This window comes from Schistocerca piceifrons, chromosome 8, assembly GCF_021461385.2.
Source record: "Schistocerca piceifrons isolate TAMUIC-IGC-003096 chromosome 8, iqSchPice1.1, whole genome shotgun sequence".
In the NCBI taxonomy this organism is placed as follows: Eukaryota; Metazoa; Arthropoda; class Insecta; order Orthoptera; family Acrididae; genus Schistocerca; species Schistocerca piceifrons.
The window spans coordinates 488515237-488535866 of record NC_060145.1 but is presented as its reverse complement, the minus strand read 5'-3'; the positions used below and the strand labels follow the sequence as shown (position 1 = coordinate 488535866).

Below are 20630 nucleotides of genomic sequence, written 5' to 3'. Positions count from 1 at the left end.
GTTGTTATGCATTGGTGGAACAGCTACGGTTGCGGTGCACTACGAATTGTTTTCCGGTGGTGTAACCATCACTATTGACATTGAGTGTCAACAACTGAGACGGCTTGCAGACGCAGTGCAAGAACAACGACCGGAAGACTGAGTGAAGTGATGCAACTCCTCGATAACGCCTTCCCGCATTCTGTCAGAGTGACGAAAATCGCTACGTAGCAGTTGGGTGAGGAAGTCATTCCGCACCCACATTACTCACCTGATCTCGTGCCCTAATATTTTCACTTTGCCCTCGCACTATCAGACAACCTCCAACCAACTTCCATTACGGTTGGAAATATGTTCCGCAGATGAGTCGAAGAGTTCTTTGCCTAAAAACGAAGTGATTTTTGCTGTCACGAAATCAAAAAGTTAGCCAGCGTTGGCAGACTGTTGTAAATAGTGGAGGAGAACATACTATTGATGACAAAAGTGATTGTGTGTATCTGTTGTGTTTGTTAAACTTACGGAAAAACATTATGAACTTATGCACCAATCCAATATTTAAGTCCTACATCTCCTACAAAATGTTGAAATGTGTGTGGATTCTAATGGGAACTGCTAAGGTCATCAGTCCCTAAACTCACACACTACTTAACCTAAATTGTCCTAAGGAGGAACACACACACCCATCCCCGAGAGAGGACTCTAAGCTCAGCCGGGACCAGCCGCACAGTTCATGACTGCAGCGCCCAAGATCGCTCGGCTAATCCCGCGCGGCTCCTACAAAATTCACCTTGGTGTATACAGTACGTCCTCAGTGTCTCCCCTAGTACGAGTACACACATCACACATCGCCAGACTCGCGAAGCCGAACGCTACACTGGATCTGCTGCTGAGACGGCTCACTGGGGTCTGGCAGACGAAACGAAGAAGTGGCAGCCGGCAGCGACAGCACAGGGCACCGCTGGTGTCGTGTAGGCCAGCCCGCCACCTGCCACAGCACGGCTGTTCTACATCAGACTGCAGCAACGTGGGAACTGCCCTCTGATATCGCAACAAACGTCCTATCATTCTTTCCCTACTTCTAGTTTGCCTCTCCCAAATGTTCGTCTCACTGTCGATTATGTGGGGAACCTCATCAGAACAATTTTCAACATCCCTACATAACACGACATCACAAATTCTACGAGTCAATTCTTTTCTGGTTTTCCTGCAATCCATTATTCTTTTCCATTCAATGCTATGTACCAGATGTCGTACCCAGTTTTTATATTAAGTTTACCGTTAACCTAATTTCTACTCGTCTTCATTACTTTAGTCTTTCTTTGCTCTCTTATCCTTCCAAGAATCCTGTACATCACTTCATTCGATACAGAAGCTACAGCTGCTGTTCCTTGCTATCACTACAGAAAAAAATATCATTAGCGAACCTTGTAATCGATACCATTTTGCCCTGAAATTTAAACCCACTGCTGATTCCCTATTTTATTTCCGTAATTGCTTCGTCGATAAGTACGTTTAACATTTGGTGAGAAGGTCTACACACTTGGCTTACCCTCTTCGTTCTTAGTTTTCCGTTTCTGCAGTGGAGAGCCAAAGAAACTGGTACACCTGCCTACTAGCGCGTAGTCCTCACGCGAGCACGACGTGGCATGGACTCGTCTGATCTCTGAAGTAGTGCTGGAGGGAAATGACAGCATGAATGCTGCGGGGCTGTCTATAAATTCGTAACAATACGAGGGGTCGGGAATCTCCTCCGAACAGTGCGTTGCAAGGCATCCCAGATATGCTCAATAATGTTCATCTATGTGGAGTTTGGAGGCCAGCTGAACTGTTTAAAACACAGAACAGTGTTCCTGGAGTCACTCTGTAGCAATTCTGGACTTTCGGGATGTCGCATTGCCCTGCTGGAATTGCCGAGTCCGTCGGAATGCACAATGGACATGAATGGATGCAGGTGGTGAGACACAATGCTTAGGTAAGTCTCACCAACTACAGTCGTATCTAGACGTATTGGGTGTCCCATATCACTCCAATTGCACACGCCCCATATCATTACAGAGTATTCACCAGCTTGAACATTCCCCTGCTAACATGCAGCGTCCATGGGTTGATGAGGGTTGTCTCCATACCCGTACACGTCCATCCGCTCGATACAATTTGAAACGAGTTCCTCCGACCACGCAACATGTTTCCAGTCGTGAATAGTCCAATGTCGGTATTCACTGGCCCAGGCGATGCGTAAAGCTTTATGTCATGCAGTCATGAAGGCTGCACGGGCGAGCCTTCGGCTCCAAAAGCCCGTATCGATGACATTTCATTGAATGGTTCGCACGCTGACACTTGATAGCCCAGTACTGGAATCTGCAGCAGTTTGCGGAAGAGTTGCAGTTCTGTTATGTTGGACGATTTTCTTCAGTCGTCGTTGGTCCCGTTCTTGCAGGATCTTTTTCCACCCGCAGTGATGTCGGAGGTTTGATGTTTAACCTGATTCCTAATATTCACGGTACTCTCCTGAAATCGTCGCACGGGAAAATCTCCACTTCATCGGTACCTCGGAGATGCCCTGTCGCATCGCTCGTACACCGACTATAACACCCACGTTCAGGCTCACTTAAATCTTGATAACCTGTCACTCTAGTAGCAGTAACCGATCAAAAACTGCGATAGACACTTGTTGCCTTATTCAGGCGTTGCCGATCGCAGCGCCGTATTCTGCCTGTTTACATATAACTGTATTTGAATATGGATGCTTATGCCAGTTCCTTTGCCGCTTCAATGTATTATTTCCTATTGGGTCATCTACACAGCGCATTCTATCCTCTTGAGCTAGGGATGACTCCTCTTCTTGTGAGAAGTGCACTATTTTCCAATGTTGAAGGCCTTTTCTTGATCGACAAATAGTAGAAAGGGATGGTGCTTAGTCTTGCCTCCATTACCATTCGCAGCCTCATAACTGCCTCTCTGCTAATTCAGATTTCCTTAGAGCCCCACCGCCTTATTACATTCCTAACGGCGAGTTTCCGAATTCATGTGACACCTGCTGCCAAGCTCCAAAACCTTGCCACTGAAGTTGTAGTCGCTACACTTGATAGGTGCAAGTTAGTGTCTCGTAGCAAAATACCAGCGAAGTCATTCTGTTATACCTTTTACTTTTCAACATCGACTCTCAGCAGTAGACCACGCGGTCGTCTGACAATGTAGCTGTTACTTTCTTACAAAACGTCTATGTAAGTCGAGACAACCGGGTCCTATTACACTGTATTGTGAGACACACTTGATGCGACTTGGGTGTGGTGGGAAATTCAAGTCAGTGTCATTGCTGCCCCGCCTCAATCCTTCTCGTCCAGACGCACTCTCTGTCACTGCCTCACTCCACTACTACATCAGCCCCAACTGATTACACTGTTATTAATTTATGCAAGCGTCCATTAAAAATCGACGTCTTGCAGTTCATGTAGTCATTTAATGTATTGTTTTCCATTTGTTTTCTCTTAGACTTTATGAATGATTTCTTATCATAATTAGCGGATAAGATCTCCTGTGACATGTGATCAGTGAGTTAGGCGTTTGTAGTTTCCTGTACGGCATTTGCACTTTGATCATTTACAGCAAATTTGCATGTTTCACGGATGGCACATTGCAATCTACGAAATAATTTTCTGATTTCTCGACGGAAAAGTCTTAGGTTTAAAACACAACTGGTTTGACGAACACTTGAGCATTTCTATAATAGTAGCTTGTCACGCCACAGCAAAAGTCCGTCTTGGAACAGGGTGAAGTTTGCATTTTTGGTTCAGAAATAATTTCACAAATCCTGGAGACACAATTATTCTCAGAATTCATCTTGGAATGTAGTAATGGTTTGGTTTCTTCCGTCGATATTGTGTCGATTGGCAGTGGGGCGAATACACTGTCCGTTCCACCATTCGTAGGGAGGGAGCGATATTGGTGCCATATAAGTTGATTTGTGATCCGCTTGTGGATCCTGGACGAGATTTTGATCATGCCCTGATATCGATGGGGGTTATCTTGCGACCTGAACATAGGTCATTCACGCCAAAGGCTTGTCGACGTTCAAGTTTATTTTTTTTTTTTTTTCGCTGTGGTTCGATTCGAGATATCGTCAGTGGAGCGATGTGTTCTCACCAGTGGGTTGGACTCTGGTTATCACCAGTAGTGCGATGATGTTTGCCTTATGGTGTTTCCATTGTGATTCGCCAGCCCTAGAGGTGTGTGTCACCAGCGAAGTATTGCGTTACATGGCGTGAGCACGTTGACTGCAAGTCACGCAAGTACGTTTCTAGATGAATAGGAAAGACATGGCGAGTGGGACCACATTGAAAAAAGTGCGCGGCCACTCCCGCCAGGGGTTCCAGTCCTCCCTCGGGTATGTGTTTGTGTGATGTTCTTAGTGCAAGTGACTTCAAGTTAGTTTAAGTAGTGTGTAAGTACAGGGACCGATGAGCAAACAGTGTGGTCCCTTAGGGATTCACACACATTCGAACATTTTTTCAGATAATTAAGACAAATTTCTTTTTTTAGTTTAGATTGCGATGTTTGAAGAAAACGTTCGTCACCTGACGATGTGAGTGAACAATATCGTTCAAAAATAGTTCAAATGGCTCTGAGCACTATGGGACTTAATATCAGAGGTCATCAGTCCCCTAGAACCTAGAACTACTTAAACCTAACTAAACTAAGAACATCACACACATCCATGCCCGAGGCAGCATTCGAACCTGCGAGCGTAGCGGTCGCGCGGTTCCAGACTGAAGCGCCTAGAACCGCTCGGTCACGCCGGCCGGCGAACAATATCGTTCAGTTGTTAAACGACATGGAAAAGTATTTACGTAATAATTAATGCAAGTGAGTCAGACGGGAACGGCACATTAACACTGACTCGAGCTCAGGTTCAAACTCACAATAAGCGACACGAAATAAATCTCATCGTGAAATCAGTAAAGCAAATTGCGCCAAGTACATGCACTTGGCTGCTAATTGTTTGGGACTCAATTTGCGTAATAAATAGCTTCGCCCAGCCTACCATAATGTTACTGTCAATATTTTTACTATTGTAATTGTTCTTAAATAAATTTTTTCTGTTAAGCAACTAGCGCGTAACTTTCATTAAATAACTACTAATTAACTTTTGCATAACACTGTACATAGTTTGGTAGTGAAACTGGAAATTATTTATTACACAAAGAAATTTAACATTCTGATCTACAATAATCTTTAAGAACTCACTAAAATCACTTTAAAAACCTGTAATAACATTTAGTGATTATTAAAAAGTAAATAGTTCACTGAGCAACAAAGTCCATTATCTTTAAATATTAGTCTCAATTATTTTCTAAGTTTTGATAAATTTCACTTTTAGAAATACACTAAAATTCATGAGCTAATTTAATATTGATAATCTTTTTAGTACCAACATCGACACGCGGTTTCAATTTATAATGACAGGATAGGTCCTTACTTGACAGTTTTTCAGATTTATGCACTTGTGGCACACTGTTAACGATGTGTTGGTAATTATACACAAGATGAAATTGATACGCCGCCTAGCCTTGATACAGTTCTAAATATTATAGTTGGTCTGAGTTTGTTTCAGTGAGTGGCTGCTGGAGCTGCGAAAGGTAATAATCGTGGCAACAGGCTCTTCTTAACGTCACTTTGCAATAAACAGTATTATGTGTTGTCATCCGTTTCTGGGTACGGGAACTCTCAAAACTGAAATTAGTCTCACCCCTGAATGTCACATTAGGCTATTTAGAGGTGAGACCAATGTCAACTTTGACAGTTCCCGTACCCAGCAACAACTGGAAAACTTATTTTTTTCATTTGAGAATTAGCCTGTATTTTTCAAGAATGTCTTCAACTGCGAGCCCAAAGTGTTCCTCTTTCATATTAATTCCTCTTGGTGATGTTTACACTGTGCCTAGTTAACGCAGCAATTATGCCTGGCCATAACGTGCAGTTCTCCCAGTTTCTCGCGCTACATGCCGCTAGCAACCACTACGCCTGTGCGCTCCTGTCAGACTCCACTGCACAACAGCCCGCGCCAGACGCAACTGCACTGTGCGCGACAATGTTCGCTACTTCAGATACACTCTTTGACTGTCCAAGGTAGCAAATCGCCGTGACTAGACCAGCGTTTTTACAACATGATATTACAAATTCATTTTTAGACATTGTGTTGAACGTAATTAATCATATTCATTCATAAGAAATAATTGCTAAATAGTGACAAAATATATTACATAGAAAAAAATACTCTATTACTGACTGATGACCATAGATGTTAAGGCCCATAGTGCTCAGAGCCACTCTATTACTCGGAATTACGATACTAATACGGCGAAATTTCTCCTGTTAGGCGCTATGTTGTTGTGTTGCAGTTTTTTTTAACACATGCACTTCACCTTAATGTGCCCGCTGTTTTTTCCACGGTTGATTGTGAGTCACCACTCGAAAGAAATACCGTATCATTGTAACGCCGGAGGTCTCCATTTTTATTAACTGTAATAACCCCGCACATTTTTCTGTTTTCATTTACGATTCTGCCACAATCTTTCGTAGCAGTGAAAGAACGCATGTCCTAACTCAATAGCAATTTTATGCATTACATCGTTACCAGTATTGCACGATCGATTTGATTGTTCATTCAGTCTACTGCGAACAGCAGTGCAGATGTCGCAAAAACACAGGGGGAAGCAAATAAAAGTGGCGGGGGAACAGGGTACAAAGAAACACAACAAAGGAAAGGAAATGCAGCACTAACATGACTATAGCAGATGTTGAAAGTGACCACCATTCATCTCTTGGCACTTCTGAGGCCTCGCCAGCAAGATGCTGAAGGCGGATGGAGGCTGGAGTTCTGGAATTGTTGCAGTCTCGTCCGAAATGTTCTTCTGCAGTTCATGAATACCGTGAGGATTGTTGCGATACATCTACGACTTAAGGCCACCCCACACAAAGTAATCGCGCACTGACTGATCATTTGACCTCCGTGGCCAGCTAAGGCCGCAATCAGTCTACCAGGCGTGGAGGTCGTGCAAATGTGCTCCAAGCATCGGCCGACGGAATGGGCACCTGTTCCATCCTGTTGGAAGTAACTGTAGGTCTTTTCCTCCTCCATTAATGCTGCTACAAATGGTTACAAAATGTTGGCAACGTAACACGCCGAAATCAACGTCTGATGAAACAAGATGGGACCAATAATTCAGTGTGCAGGCACTGCACACCGAATACTAACCTTCCGATCATGCAACGTGTTTCGTGGACGATACGTGGATTCTTCGCTGCCCAGAACCTGTGAGTTGACGTAATCACTCAGGTAAAATCAGTCTCCATCAGACAGAAAGAACAGATCCATATCCCAGCCATTCTATGTGAACAACGACTCACAAAACTGGAGGCGCACAGGAGCATTTGGTGATTTTAATGCACGAAGATCAAACACTCGGTATGGATACATGTGCATGTCGAGGTGGAGTATACGACAGCAGGATTGACTTGATATTTCGGCCTCTTACAGCATACGTCGGGTTGATTTTGTAGGACTCTGAAGCATTTTCTGACGACCAGGCACGTTTAGAAATACAATTTTGGTAAACATTTTTGGAATACAGTGATCAATAGATTATTATATTTTGACTAACATTGAAACATAAATGGTGTGATCAAGACTGAACTTTAGTCAAAATATACGTTTAGAAATGTTTTTTCACTCGGTCAGTACAGATCCCGTGTGATGCCATTTTAGGACTAAGCGTTGCTTGGCACACTCTGCTGGCACTTTGACACCATTAAACAACTGACCACATCATTTCGACTTCGTTGTCCTGCAATTTTCATAGTGCTGCACTGTGAGAACCATCATCCTCTTTTCAACACTCCACTCACACTGACACAACCCGCACCACGCTCTGAACATGTGTGGATCACGAGACGGGCCTACACGAAGTGTGCGTGTCATAGGGTGTGGCTATAAGCCTACAGACACGTCCTCTAGTACCACCTCGTCCGGGCCACTTTTGTTTGTCCCACCCTGTATAACTGTTCATAACGTGATGAACGGCCATATGTAGAAGTCATTGTTCCTCATCAATGGTAAAAAAAATCGTGTATCCTAAAAGTGATGCACACCACGTAAATCTGTGTCCGAAATTTAGGTCTCAGAATTGCTATAATGAAATAATTATTTGATTTCTCTTTAATTCTTGATACATGTGAAATGCATCCTCGACGAAGTGCCTTGAAAAAAAATTGTGTGTTAACGCCGGCAAATTAACTCTTCCCTTACGACAAAACATTTTGTGTGCCCTTTTATCACGTATGTGAAACGTTTTCCATTACAAAATCCGCACTCTAAATTGATTAAACCACCATTATTACTGGCAGAATTGTGTGGTATTCCCTCCAGTGAACATTTAAATGTATCTTTAATAAATCATCATTTGCATGTCGACATTCCTATTACTTTCTCGACGCAAAAACTGCATCTGTTTCGCTCTACGTCTTTTGCTCTGACCAGTCTGTTTTTCTTCTAGGCATAGCCTAAAACAAATATGGTTTCCGTGTAAGAAGGGAAGCTGGAAGTGATAGTTACTCAAAAGGAAGAAATTAAAAATTAGGAACTTCAGGTTTTCTGGTAATGGCGACAAATGATCAGAGAGTTATTCTTGCAGAAAAATAAGCGAAATAACGACGCCAATATACAACGTAATTTACAGACTTTGTTACAGCGATATATAGATTTCCACCGTGGACAACATCATCGTACTGGCAGCTGTCGCACTGTAGCTACCGCGTATGTGTGTGTTACTGCAGACGAACCGTGTAAGTACGAACGTCACTAGAATGAGATTTCACGATACGTTATTTTCGTGTGTCATTTCTAGCATAGCAGATGAGCAGCACACAGGGCAGAAGTTGGTAGCACTTCATTTGTAGATCACGTATTGGAGTTTAATGCATGATAGTGAAGTTATCTCCTGAGTTTCGAATATGAGAGCATCTACTTCCCGACGCCACTCTTAACGGCTACATACACACACGGGTTTTTCTTTGTGCACACCTATCGCAAAGTACCTTTCGAATTAAGTAAGTTTCGTTTTCCTCCTTCCATAATTAATATTAAAAATTTATACTTCAGTCTTCGTGTTCAGATGTTAACATTGTGATGTATTTACCAGACGCTATCAAATAATAATAGCCCACCGTTCTATTTACAAGTTCATAACATCAGCGGTTTTCAAGATATGTAAATGGATGTAATTCTCTGAACTTTCACTTTTCGTAAAGTTGACTTTACTGGTACCCTAACATGCCACTGTATATTTATAGCAGAAGTGTTGTAGCTGTACTCATTTTCAGATGGTGTAAGGAACAGCTTGTACTAACCAGAATGCCCTAAGACCATACCTTAGCAGCGTAGCTGATGTGTATAATTAAGTAAAATCAATTTTCAAAGCACACGAATGTGCCAGAGTATGGCGGTGCCCTGAATGAGGAGTATATCTGAGAGATTTATATAGGAACTAAGTATTTTAAGTATTTATAGGCATGTACATAATGCTCTGTAATCAGTTAGTACATCAGATAGACTAAGTGGATAGAGGTTTATAAAAGAACCCAGGCAGATAATATCTACACTTCAGAAACTGCTGTTTAAAATTAGTCTAGTTTCCTTGTAGACCATAATTTGACAGATGTCTCAAATTGTCTTCACATGATAGATAAATACTTCCATCTATATGGAAAATGACCATTCGGAGCCGACACCTAACGAATTGTGCAAAGTCTTTTTCGCGAGTTAGTCTGATGCCGTGTTTCAATACATCGTCATCAGATCATAGCTCCGTAAAAAGTAAAAGAGGAATTACAACATAAAACACGACAGACAGTTATATGCACAATAGTCAACCGTTAAACAAATACTTATCAACCAAACGCTTTCAATTGGTCAAACGTAGGAAGTACCTGGTTATGCGGAGGCAGCAGCAAGGTTAAGTGCCGCACTTTAACTCAGCCAGCAAGACATCAGCGCTGTACGAAGAAGACAGTTGCTCTCTGAAACACTAGGAAAATACTCAGATATGATTTTCTTTTAACAACACTTGATCAAAGGCTATTTAAACGGTAGTGATCGTGAATGTCCGGTATGGAACATTTTATTGAGAGTTTTTGTATGCCATGTCGAAAACCGTGTTCCAACAAGCCGTAATACAAGTGCTCTGGGATGTTATCTCGCTAAATCACTATGAAGAAAGGAGCACAAATAATTTGTCACACCACGAGAAAAACTTTGATAGTGAGACCGCACATAGTGCGTTTCTAACCAGAAATTTATTCCTTCGATATACACCGTGGCTGTTTATCTTTGTCCTCAGATTCACTGAATTAAATAAACATTAAAAGTTGTACACAGAAATGTGCGTTAGGAATACTTACTGTTTAAAATGACTTGATGGCAGTATTTGAAAAAAAATGTAAGACATTTATATTTTACTTCAGTTAGTGACTCCAGATGTGACGTCTACAACAAACTTAATGGAGACCAATAGTCAACGTTGCGCAGTTCTGGGAGACGAATACTTCAATTAGTTATTGTACAGGTCTTCATCGCTCTAGAACAGTTTGTGAAACCTACAGACGTAAGTGAAGTATTGGGAGGTTAAGCCAAATCACAGAGCCAATGTTGGCATCCACACATTACGCACAGCCAAATTGCTACAGTTCATTCCTTTATATCTACTGTACCAACGTTAAATCCAGTTCCCTAATTTGGATGGTGTCTTCATTTCATAAACGGCTTTTTACTCCAGCTTAAACATCACCTTGTTAAACACATAATTTCCATTCCATAGACCATTTCTTTTATTCTCTTTCTCAGGGTCGTCGCTTCTGTCCCACAAGTGACAACACTTTGCACAAACATTTTCTATAACCACCTCTATCTTTAGATATAACTGCACTCATTTTCACAGCGAGCAGTATCAGGACAGTATTGTGGATATGCAACTTGATGTCAGACCATCAGCTACATATATCGTCGCCATCCAAGCAGCACGGTAGACTTGCATTTGTTAGGAGGATTCTCTGAAACTGTGGCGTAATTCGTATAAAAGGGACTACTGCAACCTACTCTAGAACACTTACCCAATGTTTGCAATCTGTGGCTGTAGCCGTCGCTGTGACCTTAATGGGATTGTATTCTGTAGACGAAGGGGTAACTGCGATGAGCTGGGATTTAAATGGCCTAGTCGTGTAAGATATCAATCAAAATTGTTATGGGGCACACTCTGGTCTGTATTTTACATGGCTCTGGTGAGTTTCTGAACGTTTCTACATCAACATCCATACTCTGCAAACCAGTGCTTCTCATCATACTACACGATATCCTCTCTTCCCGTTTCATTCGTTTAGGAACTGAGGGAAGTGTGATCGCTCAGTCACATTTGTGCACACTGTGATTAGTCCGATCTTGTCTCTGCGATCCCTTATGTGGGGGGGTTTCAACATACAAGTATATTTCCATGTGGTCGTTGTCGTCTATGTTAAGATGTCTACTACTTACTGTTTTTAGCCATTTCTATGATTCTCTGACATGGATTAGACAAATCTTTGACCATTCGTTCTGTCCATTTTGCAAATATTTAATACCGCCTGTCAGTTGTATTTGCTGTGAATATTCTATTATTGATGTACAACGGATTTTTAAGGGATCTTCTTCGATGACTGACTGCATTTCCCCAGTGTCGTGTCGATGAACGAAAATCTACCTCCTGTTCTACGTACAACTAAGTCCACGCTATCATTATATCCCTACAAACGGCTGCCGCCAGGTATGTGTATCAGTTGAAAGATTCCAGTTTTAATTCAGTGATATTGAAATCAAAGGAGACGTGACTTTGCATTTTTTGAAGTGCACAGTTTTACATGTCTGACCAGTTAATGCAAGCTGCTAATTTTTGCACAATCCTAAATTCTTAAAGGACGCGAATATTTGTAAAGTTTTTGTGTCACAGAACACTTCATTCTGTACAACTGCATAAAATAACAATATGTATAATGTCGTGCTATGTCTTTAACATACAACATAAACAACAAGGGTTGAAACATACTTGCCTGTGGCACACTCGCAGTTACCTCTACTTCTTCCAATCACTCCACGTCCAAGATAACATGCTGTGTCCTCACAAAATAATCCAAAACCCAATCTCAAATTTACTTGGTACTCCATATGGTATTACTTTAGCTAGTAACTTGGATGTAGTTGTGTTCCCAACGCTTCTTGCAAACAAGAAATGCTGCATTCACTTGTCTGTGTTGAACCATTTCTTTCAGGGTGAAATGTGAGAAGAGCGCAGCGTGCGTTTTGCTTGATCGATATTTTTGAAACTCATGTTGGTTTGCAGGGATGAGGTCTTCCTTAGGAGATAATCATTCACTGAATATTAATCGACGCCTCATTTACATCTGATGTCCTAGCGAGGGATCAACAGTACTCTGCATATACGAAATCTGAGTCCTCTACACTACAAGAATTTTAAAATAATTTTCAAGTGAAATCTGGTCATTGTGGTTTGAGTCTGCAGCTGATGACTCCCTCAGTGAGGTACATACTGGTACAGCTGTATTGAGGTACTGATGTACGAAAGGCTCCTAATTATTACACTAACTTTTGCTGCACTTTATTGAAACTATATTATTTCCATTAATGAGGATATAAACTATTCATTTAATAAAAGTAACAATAACTTAAGTACTTTTATTTACTCGATGGCAATAAAAATACACTAACAAAATCATACAGACAATACATAAACTTCTGGATACTGCCCCAAAAAAATGTATAAATGTATTACTCACCTTTGTGCTAATCAGCATCCTTATAGTAATCCAACCAGCGCATTTTTTAAAAAGAAATAACTGGTGGTCTCAATACAGTCACACACACTGCCGGCTGCTCTTACTTCAAAAACCCGTACATTAGGGCAACCAAGCAACAAGTACACTCGCTGCAACGCAAATCGTTCAACGAAACGAAGGCACCAAAATCACTTAAACCTTCGATGGAGAGCGTTGTTCTAGATAGTCTGCAGGGATGGATCTCTCGAGACTGCATCATCTGTACACAGTGGTCTTCACAGCTGCAGAAACTACCCTAGCACTCCTCCTGTCAGACCAAAATCTAAACTTATCCACACACTATTGATCTAGTGCACCTTGCCTGTTATCCTCATTACCATAAAAAACAACACACTTCGTATATAATTAAGATGAGGATGGCCAATGATCACTTTAATGCAGGTGCACACCATGCTGGAACTTTTATTCGAATAGGCGAAATGCCGCAAGTAATGAAGATAATGATCAAGTGGTACTACAACAGTAGTGGGTGGTATATGTTGAGAACTTAAAATCTGTCAGGAGGTGTGCTAGGGTAGTCTGTGCAGTTGCTACGATCACTGTGCCTGGATGGTGCAATGGTCAGGACATTTGCCTAGCAAGCAGAAGACTTGGGTTCATATCCAAGCATAGCGCAAATTTTCCTCATTGATTTAATCAGTGCTCCCCGGCAGCTACATCCTTTGTGTCTTGATATTTGAAAATACGAGTTTTCACCCCTTCAAAAGCGTATAGCACTCCTGAAAAGTGCTTATAATTCTGACTGGCTTACCTGCAATAATGCGTCGTTCATTTTTACTGTTCTTGAGAGCCGTAGTTTAGCAGACTGCCAGCTTGGTCAATGACGGAGCTCTTGGAGGAGTGGGTTGCATGGCGGCCACTGCGGAAACTCCAGCAGCATGACACTGGCCTGAAGGAAATGCGCTGAAGATCCATAGAAGGGAAATGTGGAAGAAGGGAAAATCCGCTGCAGCACTCTGTGGAATGTGATTGGAGATCCACATCACGTGGTACATGGTGATACATCTTACAGTGGTGTCACCGCCAGACACCACACTTGCTAGGTGGTAGCCTTTAAATCGGCCGCGGTCCATTAGTATACGTCGGACCCGCGTGTCGCCACTGTCAGTGATTGCAGACCGAGCGCCGCCACACGGCAGGTCTAGTGAGACTTCCTAGCACTCCCCCCAGTTGTACAGCCGACTTTGCTAGCGATGGTTCACTGACAAATTACGCTCTCATTAGCCGAGACGATAGTTAGCATAGCATTCAGCTACGTCATTTGCTACGACCTAGCAAGGAACCATTATCAATTGCTATTGAACTTGTAATTCATGTATAATCAAGAGCGATGTTCACCAATTATGGATTAAAGTTAAGTATTCCAGCAGATACGTTCTTTTCTTGATAGTATAATTACCTTACCTGTTCCAGACCTCACGCCAGCCTGCGTGAGTTAAAACGCGTGCATTTCGGCCTCCTCTAGCAACACGGTGTTGGCTCCTCAGCCAACACAACACTTACAACAGCAGCACTACATCTGTGTGGGAACTGTGCGATTTGATGTTGTCCTAAGATCTATTCCAAATGGTGATAAACTAATGATGCGATTTCAAATAAGCAGATCGTGTGAATATTGCAGCTGACACCACGTTGTAATTAAACACAGTAGCTGTCAAACCATCTGTACTGCAGACACATGAGTTAATTCAGTTTGGGTTCATAACTAATGCCGTGTGACTATTGCTAATGGTGTCACACTAGGTACAGACACAAATTACTGCACAGGAGACACACAAGTAATTTCCGTGCTGGGTCTGACATGAAGATGCATTCAAGCTATAGAGCAGTACGTGGCTGTTACCTGGACAGGGTTCGAATCCTGCGTCGGGCATGGATGTGTGTGATGTCCTTAGAACCACTTAAACCTAACTAACCTAAGTTCTAGGGGACTGATGACCTCAGATGTTAAGTCACAGAGTGCTCAGAGCCATTTTGAACCTGGGTAGGGTGAAATCTACAGTAGTTTCACTTGGCACAAACCACGATCCTGTCAACTACTTTTCTGTGATCAGATGCTGTAATACCTGGTGTTTCTTAGTAATAGACGAGTTTTAGATTTGTTGTTTGCACAAAAGGAAACTTGAATCTTAATGGTTTCGATTTTAAGAGGGTGTGATGAAAAAAATACCTCCGAATTTTTTCTATTTGAAAACTCCTATCTTTACTCTTCACGTATGCAAATCTATTTCGAAACATAGTCACCCTGGAGAAGAACAGATTTCTGATAACGAGAGACCAGTTTTTTGATACTGTCATTACAGAATATTCGCTGATGAATCCACAACCTGCACCTTTCCATCGATATCAAAGTCAAAAGTGAAGCCCTCGAAGGCGTTCCTTAAATTTTGGGTACACATGAGAGCAGGACGGGGCCAAGTCGGAAATGTATGGAGGATGGTCAGAGACAGTGAAGTCGAGGTATTGGACAGTTGCAGACATGCAGCGCTCTTGTGTGGTATAGCATTGTAGAGCAGAAGGAGAGGATGGTCCGCGTGTGGACAGTTTTCTGAGACTCTCGCAGTATGCTGAGATAGTTGCGCTACACCAAGCCTTGTTACACGCTACAGTTTAGTAGCAGCGAGCAGTAGCTTGTGTGAGCGGAGTGGGAAAGACGGCTGTGGAGCATGCATGACATGTAACACATCAACAAATCTAGAAAACCGCATAAAAAATTCTCAAGCATTAGTTTTCAGTATGACCTCGTAGATAACTCTCACTGTCACTTTTGTTATGACGATACTTGCGTACTTACAAGTAAGGGATGTGTTGATCCTACTGGATAATGTACCCAGGAAAACATGAGTCACTCGAGATAACTACCGACCAAAAATCTATTTTAGAATCAGATGAACCAATGTAGTAAGCAGTTTGCTCCATTTTCCAATCTTCTGTTTTTAGAGATGAGGAAACGAACTGTGCAGCATTTGCAAACATTTTGTGTTCTACGTGTTTAAATACTGCATAGTATATTGAGCCTACTTCCAATATATTGTTAATACTTCAGTTAGAGAGTTTTATTGTAAAGAAAATTGTATATATTCTTAAAGGTTTTTACAGAATGTGTCAGCAATTAAGCCATGCCCAATCAGTGGTGTAGGGAAAGCGTTATAGGATGGAACATGTGGTATTTGATAATAAACTGAGTATCTTTAATCTGTTAACAATTCCATCTGTCTTGAGAACTGAACGTTGTGTTAGTTGCCAATAGCTCCTGTTCCAACATGTTTTTAATTTTTAACAGTTTTATTAGAAAACGTATTATTAATTTAATTTAATTTAATTTACTAGTTATTGGTGTGTAGTGGAGTAATGATGTAACATGTATATTGCCGCAGTAGAGAAAATCTCTTCAATAGTGTGTTCTTGAATTTGAGTCGAATATTTGTTCCTAGGTTCTTGACCGTGTGAACATTCGAACACGTTTTCACATTTGAGAGGAGTTTAATCTTGCAGCATTTTTTATAATTTCCGAAAAATCATACAAAAATCAAAGGGATGTGCATTGATATGAAATTGGAACAATATTATGTACTATACATCTATTGAGAGATTCACTAGAAACGGCCATAAAAGGCTGCCGAGGCACAATTTCTCCTTGCAGTGGGAATAGAGAAACAGTGAATGACTGCAGGTTTAAATTTATCACATTCCATATTTTAATAATGAAGAAAAGTCATGGAGTTCTTTTCGTTTTACTCGAAGGATGTCTGTCGGAATGCTAGCTTCACCTTAGCATGTCTATCAGCTGCTGGTGGTTTTTCTGCCTGGAGAGGTCCAGTGGGGTTTTCCCGTCGTTGTTCTTGGCCCAGCGGTCGGCTCCAGCCTCGAGCAGTGCAGATGCCACCACTGTGTGGCCATTCTCAGCCGCGTAGTGCAGCGGCGTTCCCCCAAACTGATTCCTGGCGCTGTGGTAAGGAGTGGCCGCCAGCAGCAGCCGCACCACATCCGCGTGGCCTTTCTCTGCAGCTAGCAGCAGGGGCGTGCTCTTCGTTTTGTTCCTGGCATCAGCCTCCGCCCCTGCCTCCAGCAGCAGCCGCGCCACAGCCTCGTGGCCAAAGTGCGCAGCCCTGTGCAGGGGCGTCTCCTGCCAGTCTTTGCCCCTGGCGTCCACGTCTGCTCCACCCTCCACCAGGCACCTCGCTGCCTTCTCATGTCCCTTCACTGCTGCCCAGTGCAGGGCGGTGTAACTGTCCTCGCTCTCATCTCTCGCCCCCACGTCTGCACCAGCTGCCAGCAGCATCTGCAGCTCGCCGACTGAATCCTCCTTCGCAGCCTGCATCAGCCTGCTGTTCTTCTCCTTTTCAGGAAGGCTCCTGTGCAAAAAGGGCAAACTGTCTCATTTTTCTCCAAGTACACACTCCTGATTAAGAATACTGCAGAAGAACCTTAGATAAGACCAGTTCCAAAATAGCATCTGTCATAACGACCACTAACTAATCTACAATTTTCACAACTGAAACAGATGCCTTATGAAGGTGTAATAGTCCTAAATGCTGTAACCTCATTTTTAGCAAACCCAAACGTGGCACTCAAACAGTCATGTCTTCTGGCATTTAAATTTCCTGTCGTAGCAATTCTTTTATTTTCAAATTTACCAAAACAGCCTCATCAACAGAGTCAGCTAATGCTTAACAGGGAACAATTTAATCGAAATACTTCAGATATAGGAATAGCTGTAGATTACTTCTTTATCTGTACACACAAACACATGTTGGCATATACACATGTACAAGATTGCTGAGAAGAGTGTGTGCACGATAAGAAGCATATCCACAAGCAGTCTCTCACACTCTCATGTGCACACGCATTCACGTGTACACGTACACAGAACCACACTACCACACCTTCCCCTTCCACACACACACTTACAAATACAAACATACTCTTAACTTAATTTCTTGTAGCTGTAATGTGTCTAAAGGCAAAAGAAAAACTTGCAGTTTTTGAAAGTATATTTATGATTGATGTGCTTGGATGGATTACTATTTGTAGTAGAGGTCCTGAAAGTTATAGTCCTGACAGTGCTCTTGTATTTACTGATGAACACCTCATGTCCTTCGTGTGTGACAGCCTCATTACAATGAGTTTCCTCTACAATACCTACATTATGACTGTATGAACAGCGTTCCCTTCTGTCTGAGGTTCGAGTCACCCTCAGGTATGAGTTTGTGTGCTGTCCTTGGCATAAGTTAGTTTCAGTGAGATTAAGTAGTGTTTTAACATAGGGACCGATGACCTCACAATTTGCTCCCATAGGAACTTACGACCTACCTGCATTCTATGTCATCATGAATAAAATGTAGCAAATTCTGTATAGTTTAGACCCTAAAGCAACTGAACAACAAATTCGTACTACTACTATTGCAAGTGAGATAGTATAGCTTACAAACGCAATAGAACATAAGCACAGAGGACAGAATATGGGGAAATGTTGATGTAGAAGATGAAAGACTTTAAAGAGAGGGTCTGAGTGTGGATTATGCCATCCTAGTACATAATACTGAAAGGGTAGCGGAAGACTCATCCCTACAAAACACGTTCTGTGCCTCTTCCAGGCCGCCTCCAGTCTAATGGGATGAAGAGCACAAGACGGCAGCTAACAAGGGGAGACGATCTCTAGACACCTACAAGCGACAGGCCACAGAGGAAAATTTCCTGTTCTTTAAGGGCGCACCATCTATACAAAAACAAAAAAAGGGAACCTGCCGACGTTTATGTAATATCTCACCTACTCAATGATCCATGAATACCGTTTGGAATAAAATCTAGAGAATAAGATGTATTAATATAGCAATGGGAAAATTACAGGCAACATCTAAAATCTTTTTTGAAAGCATTTTATGCAACTTGACCCCAAGCGGATCAGAAAAGCAAAAAGCGTGTTGATGGTAGAGCGTCAGCTGGAACATCTACTAAATGGGAATTTCTCCCTGTTGGAAACGCCTCGAGCAATAGCGTGCAGAAGGACTATGTGACCCGGACTGCGTGACTTTGATTGCTCCAACACATGTCAGAGAAGGGATGAATTCGTTTATTGAACATCTTAAATAAAATATGGACCAAGCAAACCTACAAACCGGGAAATGAAGACTAGTATCAATAGATTTCCTGTGTCAGCAGCAGATGCATAACACTGTTATAGTGTTCAATGAATTGCTGTGTGCATATGTATGAGATGTAGATTTAACGAACGAAGACTTCTAAGATCTAAAGATCTAAAGAGTGGTCTTAGGGCTTTATACCCATCATAAGTTAACATGATCACATCACACACATCACATAATTAACAAATCTGAAGGTGCCAGGAAAATTCCTCCCGCGGTGACAGGTGCTCGTTGAGAAGCACACTCAAGAATCTTCATTAGCATATATAGCGCGCAAACAATACCTTATTGGGAACATGGATGCATCTGTTACAGTTCAGAATAGACTACAAAAACTGTGCGTTACCGTGAAGGTATCAGAGCATCCAAATCGACTCCAACTAACTCATGGCTAATGGAAGTAAATGTACATCCAGCGCAGGTCTAATGACATTTCATTACTGTCAAATTCTTCATCACCAGATTCCTCCTGGAACGTTTTCACACCTTAAATCGTAATTCGATAAGAGATATGAAAGTGCTATGAAGGCATGCATTGAATAAAGAAGGAACTACCACCTTTAGCAAAATTTTACTTCGATGCTCTCTCCTTCCACAAATACGTGGCCACTTCGCAAAATATAAGATGCTTCAGCACGCCCTACGCTCACACCTAACTGAAGCTGAATATCAAGACGCACATTCGTTTGAGCAAAGATACACTGAGTGAGAAAATTTTAGCTAGCAAATTAGCACCTGGACGGTCCACATAACTGATCTACGAGGATGGGTCTAAATAAAAAGAGGGGGCAGGAAGTGCATTTGTAGATAGCAACGCTAATCGCTGAGGCAAATTCAAGCTCCCTGAAGTTGCGTCCACACTCCCTGAAGAACTCAAAGCGATTTTAGACAGATTTAAAGACGCAAAAGGGGTACAAGAAGAAAAAAAATCAATTGTATCACACTCACATTCAGTAATGGTGCTGTTAAAATGCTATTATCTAGTGTATCGCATTATAGAAGCAACGCAGGAGATTTCCTACATAAATAAGAAATTGGAAACTTGTGGTAAGTTCTTATGGGACCAAACTATTGAGGTCATAGGTCCCTAGGCTAACACACATCTTAATCTAACTTACACTAACTTAAACTAACTTATTCTAAGGATAAAACACACACACACACACACACACACACACACACACACACACACACACACACATCCTTGCCGGAGGGAGGACTCCAAACTCTGAGGAGCGGCCAGCCACGCGAACCAGAGCAAGGCTCCTCAAACGGCACAGCTACGCCGCGTGGCTAAGAAATAAGACGACCATCGCATTACGGCTCAAGATGCGCAATAGAATAAAGAAAATGAAAATGTAGACAAGCTGGTCAGGAAAGCTCTTTACACCCCTGCAGCGAAATACAATAAAGTGCCACCCGACAATGTTCTTCACAGCATAAGAATTATAATCATTGCCAGATGGAGTGAAAATCTACAACGGTTTGCGGCATTGAAGAAAGACGCTATCCTCCAGTGGTAGCTAATCTCCCATCACGTACTAAGTACCAAAATCGTAGATGTAGTAG

The 20630-nt window shown here is 42.1% G+C and overlaps 1 protein-coding gene across 1 annotated transcript in view; it reads right to left on the bottom strand.

The window, feature by feature from the left end:
- Window positions 1-20630, bottom strand: part of LOC124712482 (serine/threonine-protein phosphatase 6 regulatory ankyrin repeat subunit A-like) — a 129611-nt gene that overhangs the window by 52605 nt on the left and 56376 nt on the right. The window contains exon 5 of the mRNA XM_047242776.1: window positions 16686-17270. Within this exon, the coding sequence (XP_047098732.1) occupies window positions 16686-17270 (585 nt within the window). The remainder of the gene's footprint in view (window positions 1-16685; window positions 17271-20630) is intronic.